Here is a 17,239-nt window from a genome sequence, read left to right as displayed (position 1 = left end):
CACCATCACACCTCCTCCTCCATGCTTCACGGTGGGAACCAGGCATGTAGAGTCCATCCGTTCACCTTTTCTGCGTCGCACAAAGACACGGGGGTTGGAACCAAAGATCTCAAGTTTGGACTCATCAGACCAAAGCACAGATTTCCACTGGTCTAATGTCCATTCCTTGTGTTCTTTAGCCCAAACAAGTCTCTTGTGCTTGTTGCCTTTCTTTAGCAGTGGTTTCCTAGCAGATATTCCACCATGAAGGCCGGATTCACACAGTCTCCTCTTACCAGTTCTAGAGATGTGTCTGCTGCAAAAGGTGGAAGAACCTAGAATATGAAATATATTTTCAGTTGTTTCACACTTTTTTGTTATGTATAATTCCACATGTGTTACTTCATAGTTTTCATGCCTTCAGTGTGAATGTACAATTTTCATAATCATGAAAATAAAGAAATCTCTTTGAATGAGAAGGTGTGTCCAAACTTTTGGTCTGTACTGTGTATATTGTGAAAGGTGATGTTACGCCGAGTAAATTGATACCCAACATGTCACGCTTTAAAGTTGCGCCCGCTCATGGAATGGCGACAAACTTTTACCCTTAAAAAATCTCCATAGGCGACGTTTTAAAAAAAATTCTACAGGTTGCATGTTTTGTGTTACAGAGGAGGTCTAGGGCTAGAATTATTGCTCTCGCTCTAACAATCGCGGCGATACCTCACTTGTGTGGTTTGAACATCGTTCTCCTATGCGGGCGCTGCTCACGTTATTCATGTTGTGTTATTCATTCCTTTTGTTCCATTCCTTGCAGAACACATCCAGATCATCATGACCCTGGAAGAGTCCGTACAGCACGTGGTGATGACGGCCATTCAGGAGGTAAAAGCGTCCGCTGATTTATTCTGCAATCTGAAATGTTGGATTTAGAGTGAGATGGAAACTGAGATGCTAAAACGATCGATTGTTTTCTATGGGCCCCGGTGTTGACCTGCATTGTCCAGTGTGGAAGACCAGCACTTCATGCACATTGGGTTTCAGAGCTTAGTAAATGAGTGAAAGTGCTTATGAGTTCCATCTTCCAATCACATGCAAGCAAAAATGTTTTTTTTTTTAAATCTTCCTTGCATGTGATTGGGTATTCGTTACAAAGTGAAGCTTCGTCTCATTTACTAAGCTCTGAAGCAACTGCACTTGCAAAGTGCGCAGTCTGCTTGCCTTAAAGGGGTTGTAAAGGTTAATTTTTTTTTTTTTACCGCTTAACCACTTCCCGACCGCCGCATGTATATGTACGTCCACAGAATGGCACGTACAGGCAAATTGGCGTACATGTACGTCCTTGCCTTCTAGCGGGTGGGGGGTCCGATCGGGACCCCCCCCGCGCTACATGCGGCGGTCGGCTTCCCTCGGGGAGCGATCCGGGACGACGGCGCGGCTATTTGTTTATAGCCGCTCCGTCGCGATCGCTCCCCGGAGCTGAAGAACGGGGAGAGCCGTATGTAAACACGGCTTCCCCGTGCTTCACTGTGGCGGCGTATCGATCGAGTGATCCCTTATATAGGGAGACTCGATCGATGATGTCAGACTTACAGCCACACCCCCCTACAGTTGTAAACACACACTAGGTGAACCCTAACTCCTACAGCGCCCCCTTGTGGTTAACTCCCAAACTGCAACTGTCATTTTCACAATAAACAATGCAATTTAAATGCATTTTTTGCTGTGAAAATTACAATGGTCCCAAAAATGTGTCAAAATTGTCCGAAGTGTCCACCATAATGTCGCAGTCACGAAAAAAATCGCTGATCGCCGCCATTAGTAGTAAAAAATTTTTTTTTTATAAAAATGCAATAAAACTATCCCCTATTTTGTAAGCGCTATAAATTTTTGCGCAAACCAATCGATAAATGCTTATTGCGATTTTTTTTTTTACTAAAAATAGGTAGAAGAATACGTATCGGCCTAAACTGAGGGAAATTTTTTTTTTATATGTTTTTGGGGGATATTTATTACAGCAAAAAGTAAAAAATATTGAATTTTTTTCAAAATTGTCGCTTTATTTTTGTTTATAGCGCAAAAAATAAAAACCGCAGAGGTGATCAAATACCACCAAAAGAAAGCTCTATTTGTGGGGGAAAAAGGACGCCAATTTTGTTTGGGAGCCACGTCGCACGACCGCGCAATTGTCTGTTAAAGCGACGCAGTGCCGAATTGCAAAACCTGGCCTGGGCATTTATCTGCCTAAAGGTACGGGGCTTAAGTGGTTAAGGACCGCCGCACACCTAAATACGTCGGCAGGGTGGCATGGCTGGGAACATGGATGTACAGGTACGTCCCCTTTGACCGCTTAAGACCCGGACCATTATGCAGGTTAAGGACCTGGCCCCTTTTTGCGATTCGGCACTGCGTCGCTTTAACTGACAATTGCGCGGTCGTGGGACATGGCTCCCAAACAAAAGTTACATCCTTTTTTTCCCCACAAATAGAGCTTTCTTTTGGTGGTATTTGATCACCTCTGCGGTTTTCATTTTTTGCGCTATAAACAAAAATAGAGCGACAATTTTGAAAAAAAAACATATTTTTTACTTTTTCCTATAATAAATATCCCCAAAAATATATAAAAAAATAATAATGTTTTCCTCAGTTTAGGCCGATACGTATTCTTCTACATATTTTTGGTAAAAAAAAATCGCAATAAGCTTTTATCGATTGGTTTGCGCAAAAGTTATAGCGTTTTCAAAATAGGGGATTTTTTTCTAACTGACTAGCATTGCCTCCTACGATACTCCTGTGCCGCTGCTCTGTGTGCCCATTCTGCACAATGCAAATGCTACATTGGATTCAGTGCCAGGATGGGGCAGATAGACGCAAGTCCTATGAGAGCTACAAGTCCCAGGTCTGGTCACCGACCTGCAATGCAGTAGAAGAAAGATCTACCTGTACTCAAATCCCAATAGGTTCTACATTTATATAATCCAACAGGTGTTAAAGGGGTGCCTATCTGCCCCATATTGCCACTGTATCTAATGTAGCATTTGCATTTTGCAGAGCAGAGTGGGGACTAGCCAGAGAGGAATTACTTTGACGCAGTTGGCCAGCATAAACATGTATTGCAATGTATGTGAAGGAAACGTTTGCTAGAGAGGGTGCGTTGCAGTGTGCAGAGGGTTCCTCCAGAATCCTTGTATATATTCGGAGATAGGGGCGGGGCTTGCCCAGGCTGCAGATAATTGGCCCAGTACTGGTGAATGTTTCCTGGTGGGCTCGCACATTTTGGTTGGGATCCTAGTCTGAACACACCCCAACTCATCACTACTCCTTGGGGTCACACCGTGCCTGCAGAGGCGGATCTAGGCTTTGTGAGGCCTTAGGCAAAACTTTTTTTTTTTTGATCCAACAAAATTTTATTTAGTTTGCAGAGGTACAAATTATACAAGGTCCCCTTAACATTGCGGGGACAAGATAACAACATATGTTAGGACATCCCGTACTCAGTGAGTATTTATAGGTAGGAGGTACAGCCCCCTCCCCCCAAACAATTTCAAACACCACCATCCCGCAAAGTATCACCGTCCCCATCTACCCCACATTGATGCCCAGAAGTCTATCCATCACAAGGTCTACCGGGGCTAGACCTGGTACATCCAACCACTTTGCCCACAATTTCTCAAATTTGTGGGTACTACCCCTGTGTTGATACACCACTTTCTCCATCCTCAGCACCAGCCCAATATTATTAATCCATTCAGCCAGAGTCGGAGGGGCCTCAGCCCTCCAGTGAACCATAATGAGTTTCCTTGCTTGGAATAAAACCCTGTGTATCGCCTCTCTGTCCGCTTCCTCCCATTCATACTCCTCCAGAGCCCCCAAGAGACAAGCCCTCGGGTCCTGTGGAAGAGCCACGCCAAAAGTCGAGTTTACTGTACTCACAACTCCCGCCCAATACGTGTGGAGCTTTGGGCATCTCCACAACATATGGATCAGATCACCATGGTCTCTTTTGCACCTGGTACAGGTTGGATCAAGCTGAGGATTCATCTTATGGAGCCTGTGTGGGGTATAATAAGTGCGCAGCAAAATATACAGTTGTGTGAGCCTCTGTGAAACATTCAGCGAGCATTTACCCACTGCCTGAAAGATTTCCTCCCATTGTTCCCCATCCAGTTCGCCCGCATCCGCCTCCCACCTTTCCCGTATCCTCAGGGGATGCTGCTTCATCACGTACTGTAGCAGAATGGCGTAGCACTGGGAAATAAAGCCTTTTGACGTCCCAGCATCCCCCAAAAGATCAAAAGCAGGTGTCGGCGACAGGCACCACTCAGAGGAGCGACCCTGTGCCGCCACTGCGTGCCTCAACTGCAGATAGGGGAAGTGCATAGTCTGGGGCAAGCCGAACGCCCCCTGCAGTGCAGAGAACGAGCGGAGCACCCCGTTACTGAATATGTGTGTGAGGTGCGTGATCCCATACTGTTTCCACCTGGCCCCGGACTGTAACTTGGCCAATTCAGTGTATGTGTCGTTCTGCCATATAGGGCTGTATTTTGTGTACCCCTCCGCATTTTGCACGTATTTGACCTTATTCCATACCTTCTGAATTAAGCTAAAAGTGGGGAGCTTCTTGTGCGGTTTAGCAAAGGCTTGCGCCTCCAATGCCTCAGGGATCGGCCTTCCGCCCACGGTGTGCTCCATAAGCTTCTGAGCCGAGGACCTCACCGCCGGCCGAAACATGCCAACCAGTTGCTGCATCTGAGCCGCCAAATAGTACAGCCAGGGGTTTGGCAACGCCAATCCCCTGCCGTCCTTAGGCAAAACTTTACATGGGGCCCCACTCTAATTCAAGGACAAGGGCCTCTTCCCCACAACCCTGGCCAGTGGTTGTGGGGGTCTGCGGGCAGGGGGCTTATCGGAATCTGGAAGCCCCCTTTAACAAGGCGGCCCAGAGATCCTGCTCTTTAATAACTAAGGGGCGGGGGCCACCCGGTGATGTCACCTGGTGAACCCGCCCCCCTTGTGACGTCATTGACTGAGGGCATGCTGGGTCATTGACGTCACAAGGGGTGGTGTCACCGATATTCACTGTTTGTTAGGGACGCTGGCGGCCCCGTTCTTGAGTCAGGGCTCTAAACGCTGCCTGAGCACAGCAGCGTTAAGGTCCCCTGTCCCTCAAAACTGGGGTAATGCATTGGGTAAGTTAGGCGGCTGCGAGGCCCCTGTGAGTACGAGGCCATATATATATATATATTAGTACAGACCAAAAGTTTGGACACACCGTCTCATTCAAAGAGTTTTCTTTATTTTCATGACTATGAAAATTGTAGATTCACACTGAAGGCATCAAAACTATGAATGAACACATGTGGAATTATACATAACAAAAAAGTGTGAAACAACAGAAAATATATTTCATATTCTAGGTTCTTCAAAGTAGCCACCTTTTGCAGCAGACACATCTCTAGAACTGGCGGCGCAATTCAAATTGGCGATTAGGGGGCGTGTTTCATTTAAATGAAACGCGTCCCCGCGCCGAATGAACTGCGCATGCGCCGTCCCTAAATTTCCCGCCGTGCATTGCGCTAAATGACGTCGCAAGGACGTCATTTTTTTTAACATAGACGTGAATTACGTCCACCCCGATTCACGGACGACTTACGCAAAAAAAATAAAAAATTCAAAATAAACGCGGGAACGACAGCCATACTTAACATGGCAAGTCTAACTATACGCCGCAAAACACCAGCTTTAACTATACGCCGGAAAAAGCCGACTACAGACGACGTAAGAGAATGCGACGGCCGCGCGTACGTTGGTGGATCGTCGGAAATAGCTAATTTGCATACTCGGATGCGGAAAACGACGAGAACTCCACCCAGCGGACGCCGAAGTATTGCATCTAAGATCCGAAGGCGTACGAAGCCATACACCTTTCGGATCTTACCCAGATGCTGTCGTATCTTGGTTTGAGGATTCAAACCAAAGAAACGACGCGGGAAATTTGAAAGTACGCCGGCGTATCAGTAGATACGCCGGCGTACTCGCTCTGTGGATCTGCCCCAATGTGACTTACCTCATTGGATTTTGCATCATTTGCTACTTCAAGGAAAGAAAAAAGGAATCGTAGAGCTGACTATCCAGCCTCAGAGTTGGGAAAACCCTCTTTTCCTTTAGGTGACCCCACTGGGTCAGTAAAAACAAAACACTAACAATTATATGCACAGAAATGATTGTATACATTTATTCGTCGGGCTGGGTGTGGAATTTCATAGCGGCCACACTGAGGAATTCACATGTACTTGTGATGAGTCAAAAATAGATTTATTAGTGTGTTTGGTTGCATCATCTTCTGAATTATGTTTGTAGCGGTGTACACTTGTAAATGTCCAAATATACTTCACACCCTACAGACTCAGGAGGAGATCTCCGGTCCTAAAATCATGACATACAGTGGGGATCGAAAGTTTGGGCACCCCAGGTAAAAATTTGTATTAATGTGCATAACGAAGCCAAGGAAAGATGGAAAAATCTCCAAAAGGCATCAAATTACAGAATAGACATTCTTATAATATGTCAAAAAAAGTTAGATTTTATTTCCATCATTTACACTTCCAAGATTACAGAAAACAAAAAAATGGCGTCTGCAAAAGTTTGGGCACCCTGCAGAGTTAATATCTTGTACTGCCCCCTTTGGCAAGTATCACAGCTTGTAAACGCTTTTTGTAGCCAGCCAAGAGTCTTTCCATTCTTGTTTGAGGTATCTTTGCCCATTCTTCCTTACACAAGTCTTCCAGTTCTTTGAGATTTCTGGGCTGTCTGTCACACACTGCTCTTTTAAGGTGTATCCATAGATTTTCAATTATGTTGAGGTCAGGAGATTGTGAAGGCCATGGCAAAACCTTCAGTTTACGCCTCTTGATGTAATCCCCCATGGATTTTGAGGTGTGTTTAGGATCATTATCCATTTGTAGAAGCCATCCTCTCTTTAACTTCAGCTTTTTCACAGATGGCATCAAGTTACCATCCAAAATTTGCTGAAATTTTATTGAATCCATTTTTCCTTCTACTCGTGAAATGTTCCCTGTGCCACTGACTGCAATACAACCCCAAAGCATGAATGATCCACCCCCATGCTTCACAGTTGGACAGAGGTTCTTTTCATTAAATTCTGTGCCCTCCAAACGTACCTTTGCTCATTCTGACCAAAAAGTTCTATTTTAACCTCATCGGTCCACAGAACTTGTTTCCAAAATGCATCAGGCTTGTCTATATGTTCATTTGCAAAGTTCAAACGCTGATGTTTGTGGTGAGGACGTAGAAGAGGTTTTCTTCTGATGACTCTTCCATGAAGACCATATTTGTACAAGTATCTCTTTATAGTGGAATAGTGTACCACAACTCCAGTGTCCGCCAGATCTTTCTGGAGGGATGGTGCCGTCAAACGTGGGTTTTGAATTGCTTTTCTCACAATCCTGCGAGCTGTTCTGTCTGATATTTTTCTTGGTCTTCCAGATCTTGCTTTAACTTCCACTGTTCCTGATGACTGCCATTTCTTAATTACATTCCGAACAGAGAATATTGACATCTGAAAACGCTTTTCTATCTTCTTATAGCTTCTCCAGCTTTGTGAGCATCAACTATTTTCACTTTCAGTTTTCTAGACAACTGCTTAGAAGAACCCATGGTGCTGATTGTTGGGGGAGGGTCAGATGGGCCTGGGCATTTAAAACCTTTGAGATTGACATCACCTGGTCTTCCCAGACGATGATTGAGAACAATCCATGACACTGGCAGGTCTCAGCTTTGCAAAGGGGGCAGTGCATGCTAGAAATTCTGCAGGGTGCCCAAACTTTTGCAGGCGCCATTTTTTTGTTTTCTGTAATCTTGAAAGTGTAAATGATGGAAATAAAATCTAACTTTTTTTGACATATTATAAGAATGTCTAATCTGTAATTTGATGCCTTTTGGAGATTTTTCCATCTTTCCTTGGCTTCGTTATGCACAATAATACAAATTTTTACGTGGGGTGCCCAAACTTTCGATCCCCACTGCATGCATGTTGCAGCAGTGCGGTGGGGAGATGTTTACCTAATGTGATTCATGGGTTTAACCCCTTCCCACCTTGCTCAGCTTCCCTTTAACTAGGATCATACTCCTGGGGGGGGGGGGTTGGAAGGTGTGCCTAGTCATTGGCTGTCACAGTGGTCACATGATGGGGTGCCAGTCACTCCGGTTCCCAATCACAGCACAGCGTGCTGCCGTCTTTTTTGCACGACTCTGCGCTCAGCCGCTGCTGCAACTGAGGGGGATGGGGTGCAGGTGATGGGGCTGTGTGTCCAATTGCTGGCTCGCCCTGCCCGTTTAGGCAGGACAAAAAGGGTAGACCCCTCTAGGAGATTTGTGGATAGCCTGGGAAGTGCCTGTGCGTGGCCTACAGTATACCTTTTTGAAATGAAACCAAACTCCACCTTTAAAGTGGTTGTAAACCCTTACATACCACTTTTCCCTACAGGTAATCGAAGCGCGCGCAAAAAACGCTTTGCCCGACTTGTTCATTTCCTCAGGACTTCCTCAGGAAGGCAGCTTACCTGCCTGAGGAAGTCGCTTTGATGAAACACGTTGAGGGCGGACATGATGTCAGACGATGTGGGGAACTTGCAGGTGCTTGGATTTTACTATCCTGTTTTTGCTGTCTAAATGTGAGTGGATTTTTAAATAAAGGAATATTTCATGTGCTGCACTATGGCGATTTGTTTGCTTGTATTTTTTTATGCTGAACAGAGGGCTGGATAAAGAAGGACTTATCCGGATGGGTGCCCGGAGGTGCCTAACCCTCTAAGCATCGGTATATGACCATCTTAGAGATAAGAGAATATATCAGCTTGGTGAGCGTTCTGTATTCATTTATGTGGTGCACAGAGGTGAAGCACTGAGGGAAGAAGGAATACCTGGCACGTGGTGGACACACTGATTGAGGAACTGTCATATACTATGGTGGTGGATTACACACTGAGTGTTGGTGTTTGGGGATTTTGCTGAAACATTTATGCATCATATGCAGTATTATGTTATATATTTATATATATATATATATATATATATATATATATATATATATATATATATATATATATATATATATAGGCCCGGATTCACAAAGCACTTGCGCCGAGTAAGTGCAAATATGCGCCGTCGTATCTATGCGTCGGACTCAGAAACTAACATACGCCTGAAAATAGGCTTCATCCGACCGACGTAACTTGCCTACGTCCGGCGTAGAGTGGGCGCATATTTACACTGGACGTATTTGGCTCTCCCATTGATTTTCTATTCACATATGCAAATGAGGGAGATACGCCGATTTACGAACGTCCGTCCGTCCGTCCGTCCGACGCAGTGCGCGTAAAGTCATACGTCCAGCGTAAAGTTATGCCCCATAAAGGAGGTGTAACTCAGCAGCATCCATGCAAAGGGCTGCACCAGGGAACACAAGCCGGCGTATTTTACGTTGTTTACGTAGGACGTGAATATGACTAGGCGTAGGTTACGTTCACGTCGTAGGCAGTGATCCGACGTATCTTAGGCAGTTGTTCCGACGTGATTGTGCGCATGCGCACTGAGATGCGCCCACGGGACGGCGCATGCGCCGTTCGTTATTACGTATCTGTCTGGCGCTCGGCCCATCATTTGCATGGGGTCACGCCTCATTTGCATGGCTCACGCCCACTTCCACCTACGCCGGCTTACGCCTGAGAAACCCAGCGCAGATTTGGGAGGAAGTGCTTTGTGAATTCAGTGCTTGCGCCTCTGCGCTGCGTCAGCGTAGCGTAAAGGAGATACGCTGCGGCGGCATAAATATGCGCCAGTGTCTCTGAATCCGGGCCATAGTGTATATTTAAATTGGTTATACTTTTTATTTGTTAATTCATGTTATGGGGTATGAAACACGTATGAATTGTTTAATATAGTAGAGATTTTGTTTTATATCGCTCGCTTACTGGTTTATTAATTTATTATTTATCTTGGGGGATAAAATATTTTATTCAGCGTCTAGGGGATTGGTTGATTTGAGATTAGAGCGCAGGTCTTGTATGGTATTTTGCTTTTTTATTGTTGCCTATTTCTCTGGTGCAGATTTTCCCTCACTTCCTGTCTGGTGTCTGTGCGGGGAAATCTCTCTTTGTTTAGAAAAAAAATTAAAAGTGAACTAAGACTGTGTAACGAAACGTCCCACACTCCGCTTGAGTGCTTTTGTCATACATCGCTTGCTTCCAGTCTGGATATAGATATCAGATCTTCCAGCCGCTTGCAACCACAAACTAGGCATTACTCGTTTTGGCTGCTGACCATGAACTGTCTATTGAAACACAGGTAGACAGAGGTAACACTTGGGACAATCACCCCCTCCCTTTGCATTCAGTGTGGATAGACTGTCCAATCAGCTGGGAGAGCTGTTGGAGGAATTCCCCCTCCCTCCTCACAGGAAATACACATACACGTCCAATAATACCCAAGGCAGACAGACACAATAGAACAATGGAATACAGCCACACCCCAAACGACCCAGCAAAGAGTCTCCACAAGTATGAGACTATTACCTAGATTCAGGTACGGCGGCGCATCTTTCCAGCGGCGTAGCGTATCATATTTACGATACGCCGCCTTAAGTCAGAGAGGCAAGTACTGTATTCACAAAGTACTTGCCTCCTAACTTACGGCGGCGTAGCGTAAATGGGGCCGGCGTAAGCGTGCCTAATTCAAATGAGGATGGGGGGGCGTGTTTTATGTTAATTACTCGTGACCCAACGTGATTGAAGTTTTTTACGAACGGCGCATGCGCCGTCCGTGTACATATCCCAGTGTGCATTGCTCCAAAATACGTCACAAGGACGTATTGGTTTGGACGTGAACGTAAATTACGTCCAGCCCCATTCACGGACGACTTACGCAAACAACGTAACATTTTTAAATTTCGACGCGGGAACGACGGCCATACTTAACTACACCTCCTAGGGGCAGCTTTATCTTTACGCGGCGTATCTCTTACGGAAACGGCATATCTTTACTGCGACAGGCGCACGTACATTTGTGAATCGGCGTATCTAGTCATTTACATATTCTACGCCGAACTCAACGGAAGCGCCACCTAGCGGCCAGCCTAAAAATTACACTTTAAGATACAACGGCGTAGGAGATTTACGCCGCTCGTATCTTAGCCTAATTTAAGCGTATCTGGTTTCCAGAATACGCTTAAATTAACGCCGGCGTAGATTCAGAGTTACGATGGCCTATCTACTGATACGCCGGCGTAACTCGCTCTGAATCTGCCTATATATATATATATATATATATATATATATATATATATATATATGTGTATATATATATATATATATATATATATATATATATAAAAACATTCCAATGTGGTCGTACAGTGAGTTTGATTAGTACAGATCAGACTGGAGTTCTCGGTCACCCTGTGCCCCTAATAGACACAGGGTGACTTACACATAGGAGGGGCCGGGGGAGCTGGACAAGGAGCTTTCAGTGCTCTCCAAGGTAAGCTGGGTTCCTCCCGCCCAAAGTGACTCCCGTCACACCCTCCCATCCTCCCCTGGTCCCCGCTGTACTTACCTCTGTGGGTGTTGAGCTATCAGTGGCCACACAGCTGGTGTAGCTGTCCAGTGATTAGAATTCCACTCTCTTTTCCACCTTTTTTTTCTGCAGAGCTTCTGGGATAGACTGGAGTGATGCTCTGTGCCGTTGCTGACCAATTAGAATTGCCCTGATCTGTCCTGGAAGCCCTGCAGAATGATGAGAGAGAAGAACAGAGATTTCAAATCCCCAGACTGCTGCGCTGGCTGTGTGGGCACTGATAGTTCATCAACAATGAAGGCAGGGGCTGACTAGCAACTTTTGGCCCAGGGGGCAAGCACAACCCAGAGCCCCATGGTGCAACGATGCAGCCCCCCTCCCACTCTTCTTCTTCCCTGCCTCCTCCTGACCCCCATCTTAGGCTGAAGCTCTACTCCAGGTACTCTCTGCTTACCAGGCGGGTTGGGTTGGACAGTGCCTCCTGCACCGACTCCGGGTTCCTGAACTGGCCGGCAGTGGGAAGCCAAGGTGGCTCGGGCAGGACTGACCAGGGGAAGAGAGCCTCTGGTGGGCACAGAGCCGGCTTCTGCTCAGACATGGTATACACCTTCCATTTCGGGGGGGGGAGGCGGCCTGTGCTCTGTCATCCTCCTCATCCCGCACTCGTTGGCACACTGGCGAAGACTTTTTACTCCTCTTCACCTGGAAGCTTTTAGGCATGTATACGGCAGAAGCTGTGCAGCGTTTTTATGGGGCAATTGCCCCCCCAACCCCCCGGCCCAGTCCACCCCTGCATTTAAGGTGAGTAGGTAAGTTCAGCGGGAAACGGGGTGGGGGTGATGATGTAAGGTGTGTGTTCATCTTTTATTGTTTTCTAAAAAAGGAGAACTTGCACTTTAATCAATGAACACGTTAATGTTTATGCCAGGCATAGTGTGAACCAGTATTCAATGGATTGCTGTTTGTTTCTATTGCAGTAATTTATTTTGTGTTTTCCAGCTTATGAGTAAAGACATTGTGGACTCTCCATTGGTGGAGCTAGAAGGAGATCTGGATCAGCAGGTATGTCTCCCTCTGTAACAGCCAGTCTAGGTGTATAACCGGATTTAAGGTGAAGGCAAATTTTGGACAGTGATTGGATGTGGGGCCGAAAGGAGAGGTCAAAGTCCAACATTACACCCAGCATCCTGGCTGAAGGGAGGAAGGGGAGGGGTTGATTACTGTACTATTGATTGTGATGAAGAAGTTGGGGAAGAGGAATGGAATGGGGGGGGGGGGACGGGGGGACACTATGTGCCCTGGAGGTCCAATGGGGACTGGTGCCTTAAAGCCCTAAAGACAGGAGGTCCAACGGGGACTGGTGCTCTAAAACCCTAAAGACCGGAGGTCCAATGGGGACTGATGCTCTAAAGACAGGAGGTCCAATGGGGCCTGGTGTCCTAAAGACAGGAGGTCCAATGGGACTGGCATCCTAAAGACAGGAGTTCCAATGGGGACTGGTGCCCTAAAGCTCTAAAGACAGGAGGTCCAATGGGGACTGGTGCCCTAAAGACAGGAGGTCCAATGGGGACTGGTGCCCTAAAGACAGGAGGTCCAATGGGGACTGGTGCCCTAAAGACAGGAGTTCCAATGGGGACTGGTGCCCTAAAGCTCTAAAGACAGGAGGTCCAATGGGGACTGGTGCCCTAAAGACAGGAGGTCCAATGGGGACTGGTGCCCTAAAGACAGGAGGTCCAATGGGGACTGGTACCCTAAAGACCGGAGGTCCAATGGGGACTGATGCCCTAAAGCTCTAAAGGCAGGAGGTCCAATGGGGCCTAGTGTCCTAAAGACAGGAGGTCCAATGGGGACTGATGTCCTAAAGACAGGAGGTCCAATGGGGACTGGTGCCCTAAAACCGTAAAGACAGGAGGTCCAATGGGGACTGGTGCCCGAAAACCCTAAAGACAGGAGGTCCAATGGGGACTGGCTTCCTAAAGCCCTAAAGACAGGAGGTCCAATGGGGACTGGCTTCCTAAAGCCCTAAATACAGGAGGTCCAATGGGGACTGGTGTCCTAAAGCCCTAAAGACAGAAGGTCCAATGGGGACTGGTGCCCTAAAGCTCTATGTGGATTGCGGCTTAAGCCACTTCATCATGAGCAACCAGAAGTGATGGATAGCAGCACTGCCGATGTCTCTGACTTGTCATTGGCCAGACACAAATGGGAGCCATCCTGTAAATATTCAGGTGTGTATTATAAGTGAGTACAGTTGCTATGAATCACATAATGTATCTATTTCATTTCCATCAGCGAACATTGATGTGATAAAACGAGTTTTGTTGTAATGACTTGTAGGCTGCTCACCACTCCCCGCCTCACCTAATCCCTTCCCACTCCACACAGGAGCCCGGCCATGGCACAGGATTTAACTCCTGAGTCACCCAGAGATGAAGGGCCGCCTCCCGCTGTGCGTTCCTCTCCGTCCGCTGCCGTCATTTACCTGTCTGGCTTCATAAAACTTTTATTATGTTTGAAGAAGCCATCTGTAATGGAAGCGCATGCCCTTAATTACTGGTCACTGAGGCCGGGTCACTGGGAGGCCAGAATTATTTTATAGAAGGTGTAAACACTAACTGGATGACATTTTGTTTGCCGGAGCACTATGTATCATATACCATCGCATTTTTTTTTTTTTTTTTTATATATGCCTCTCAGCACTGCTGATCTCCTTCAGCCTGTCACCAACCACTTCTTCCTGACGACATGCTCTCCAGCGATGGCTGCATGGCTTTCCCCAGGGCTGGTTTCTTAATGGAGTATGCCTGTGTAATGTGTGTTGGCATAGACCAGTGATGAAGAACCTTGGCACCCCAGATGTTTTGGAACTACATTTCCCATGATGCTCATGCACTCTGCAGTGTAGTGGAGCATCATGGGAAATGTAGTTCCAAAACATCTGGGGTGCCAAGGTTCCCCATCACTGGCATAGACGATTGGCTGCATATTTACTAAAAATTGGTGCATACAGAATCCGCTACTCCTCTCTGCCAATCCCTCCACTGGCTTCCGCTCACCCAACTAATACAATTCAAAATACTAACAACTCACAAAGCCACCCACAACTCCGCCCCCAGCTACATCACTAGCCTAGTCTCCAATACCAACCAAATCATCCTCTTCGTTCATGCCAAGGCCTACTGCTTTCTAGTTCCCTTGTCACCTCCTCCCATACTCCACTCCAGGACTTCTCCCAAGCCTCTCCCATCCTGTGGAATTCCCTATCCCAATCTGTGTGACTATCCCAGACTCTTATCTATCGACCTCTGAAAACTTTTCTCTTCAGAGAAGCCTACCCTGCCCCCACCTAACAACTATGGGGCAGATTCTCGTACATCGGCGTAAAAATGGGCGGGCGTAACGTATCTGATTTACGTTACGCCGCCGCAAGTTTTTCAGGCAAGTGCTTCATTCACAAAGCACTTGCGTGTAAAGTTGCGGCGGCGTAACGTAAATCACCCGGCGGAATTCAAATTCGGCGGGTAGGGGGTGTGTATCATTTAAATGAAGCGCGTCCCTGCGCCGTCCCAAAAAATCTCAGCGTGCATTGCTCTAAATGAAGCCGCAAAGACGTCATTGGTTTTGACGTGGACGTAAATTACGTCCAGCACCATTCACGGACGACTTACGCAAACAACGTAAATTTATAAATTTTCGACGCGGGAACGACGGCCATACTTAACATTGACTGCGCCTCATATACCCAGGGGCAACTTTACGGCGGGAAAAGCCTAACGTAAACGTCGTAACTTTACTGCATCGGCCGCGCGTACGTTCGGGAATTCGCATATCTAGCTAATTTGCATAATCGACGGAAGCGCCACCTAGCGGGCAAAAAAAAAATTGCAGTTAAGATCCGACGGCGTAAGAGACTTACACCTGTCGGATCTAATGGATATCTATGCGTAACTGATTCTAAGAATCAGTCGCATAGATACGACGGCCCAGATTAGGACTTAGTACGGCGTACATGGCGCTGCGCCGTCGTAAGCCCTTTGAGAATCTGGGCCTATACTTTTATTTTCTCCATCAGCTCATCCTCAACCTTATCTTTTGTATCTCTTGACCCTCCCTTTTAGATTGTAAGCTCTAACGAGCAGGCCCCCCTGATTCCTCTTGTATTGAATTGAATTGCATTGTACTAGTACTGTCTGGCCTAACATTGTAAAGCGCTGCGCAGACTGTTGGCGCTATATAAATCCTGCATAATAATAATCTATTATCTATCTATCTTTGGCGGCTGGTGCTCGATAATTTCGATGAGGTGGCAAACCAATGGCACCCCCAACCCCCCCTCGGAGATAGACATGAATGCAGGGAACACCGGGAACACCCCCACCATGGGAGACGGACGGCCTCCTTACCTTAGAAGGCAGATGTCCTGCCCGGGATGACTCCGATCTCCCCTCCCCCTCCCTCTCCTGTCCGAGTCGGGGAGTGCTGGATGGTAAACCATCCCGGGAGTCTGACTGTGGCGGCTGGTGGGTTGGTCGGTCTCCCCCTGCTTCTACCCTGGCCGTGCGTCCAATTGTGAAACGGGTCTCACAACCTGCTTACTGATTGGCTGGGAGGAGAATCAGTGTGAGAATAGTAAATATTCGTTTGCTAGGGTCACACAACTGGGTGGGCTCTACGCCCTGAGCCCACCCTTTTTTGAACATGTGCTTAAAACCCCCCCCTGGAATCCATGCATCCGGCGCCCTGCATGTAGATTAGGGGGCCGGACGCATGGATGGGGGAGGGGGCCCCTAATAGACGGGCCACCACTATCTATCTATCTGTCCACACAGGTCTTCGATTGGCTTTCCTACTGTTAATATTTGTTCTCTGTATTATAGCTGAAGAAGGCTCTGGAATTGATTCAGGAAGCAGAAGCTGAGAAAGAAGAGCTGAAGCAGAGGTGCCAGGAGCTGGACCTCCAGGTGAGGTGGCGCTCATATATATATGCTGCTGAGCCTCCATGATTGAAAGAACTAAACATCCAGTAAATGGAAGGGGCGGGGTTAGTCAGGCTGGGGATAAAATGGCTAGATCAGGGGTCTCCATACTTTTCAAGCAAAGGGCCAGTTTACTGTTTTTGAGACTTCAGGGGGCCGGATTCTGAACAGTGGGGTGGATTCAGGTACGATTTGCGCCCTCTTACGGAGGCGCAGCGTACCGTTTTAACGCTGCGCCTCCGTAATTTACCTGCGCTACGCTTCATTCATGAAGCAGTAGCTACGTAATTTTCGCTCGTGCGCTCCTTAAAAATGGCCGGCGTAAGCGTGCGTAATTTAAATGATCCCGTAGGGGGCGTGGATCATTTAAATTAGGCGCGTTCCCGCGCCGAACGTACTGCGCTTGCTCCGTCGGGAAACTTTCCCGACGTGCATTGCGGCAAATGACGTCGCAAGGACGTCATTTGCTTTAACGTGAACGTAAATGGCGTCCAGCGCCATTCACGATTCACTTACGCAAACGACGTAATTTTCAAACATCGCGACGCGGGAACGACAGGTATACTTAGCATTGGCTGCCCCTGCTAATAGCAGGAGCAGCCTTACGCGGAACCCAACGAACGCAAACGACGTAAAATGCGTACGTAGGGCGCGCGTGCGGTTGTGAATCGGCGTTAGTATGCAATTTGCAT

The 17,239-nt window shown here is 47.1% G+C and overlaps 1 protein-coding gene across 1 annotated transcript in view; it reads left to right on the top strand.

Moving 5' to 3' along the window:
* HOOK1 (hook microtubule tethering protein 1) overlaps positions 1 to 17,239 on the top strand; it is a 107,776-nt gene that overhangs the window by 47,133 nt on the left and 43,404 nt on the right. Inside the window, exons 6-8 of the mRNA XM_040360820.1 lie at positions 797 to 864; positions 12,571 to 12,633; positions 16,449 to 16,532. Coding sequence (XP_040216754.1) covers positions 797 to 864; positions 12,571 to 12,633; positions 16,449 to 16,532 — 215 coding nt within the window. The remainder of the gene's footprint in view (positions 1 to 796; positions 865 to 12,570; positions 12,634 to 16,448; positions 16,533 to 17,239) is intronic.

This window comes from Rana temporaria, chromosome 7 (genome assembly GCF_905171775.1).
Source record: "Rana temporaria chromosome 7, aRanTem1.1, whole genome shotgun sequence".
In the NCBI taxonomy this organism is placed as follows: Eukaryota; Metazoa; Chordata; class Amphibia; order Anura; family Ranidae; genus Rana; species Rana temporaria.
This window is presented reverse-complemented; position numbering and strand designations above follow the sequence as displayed.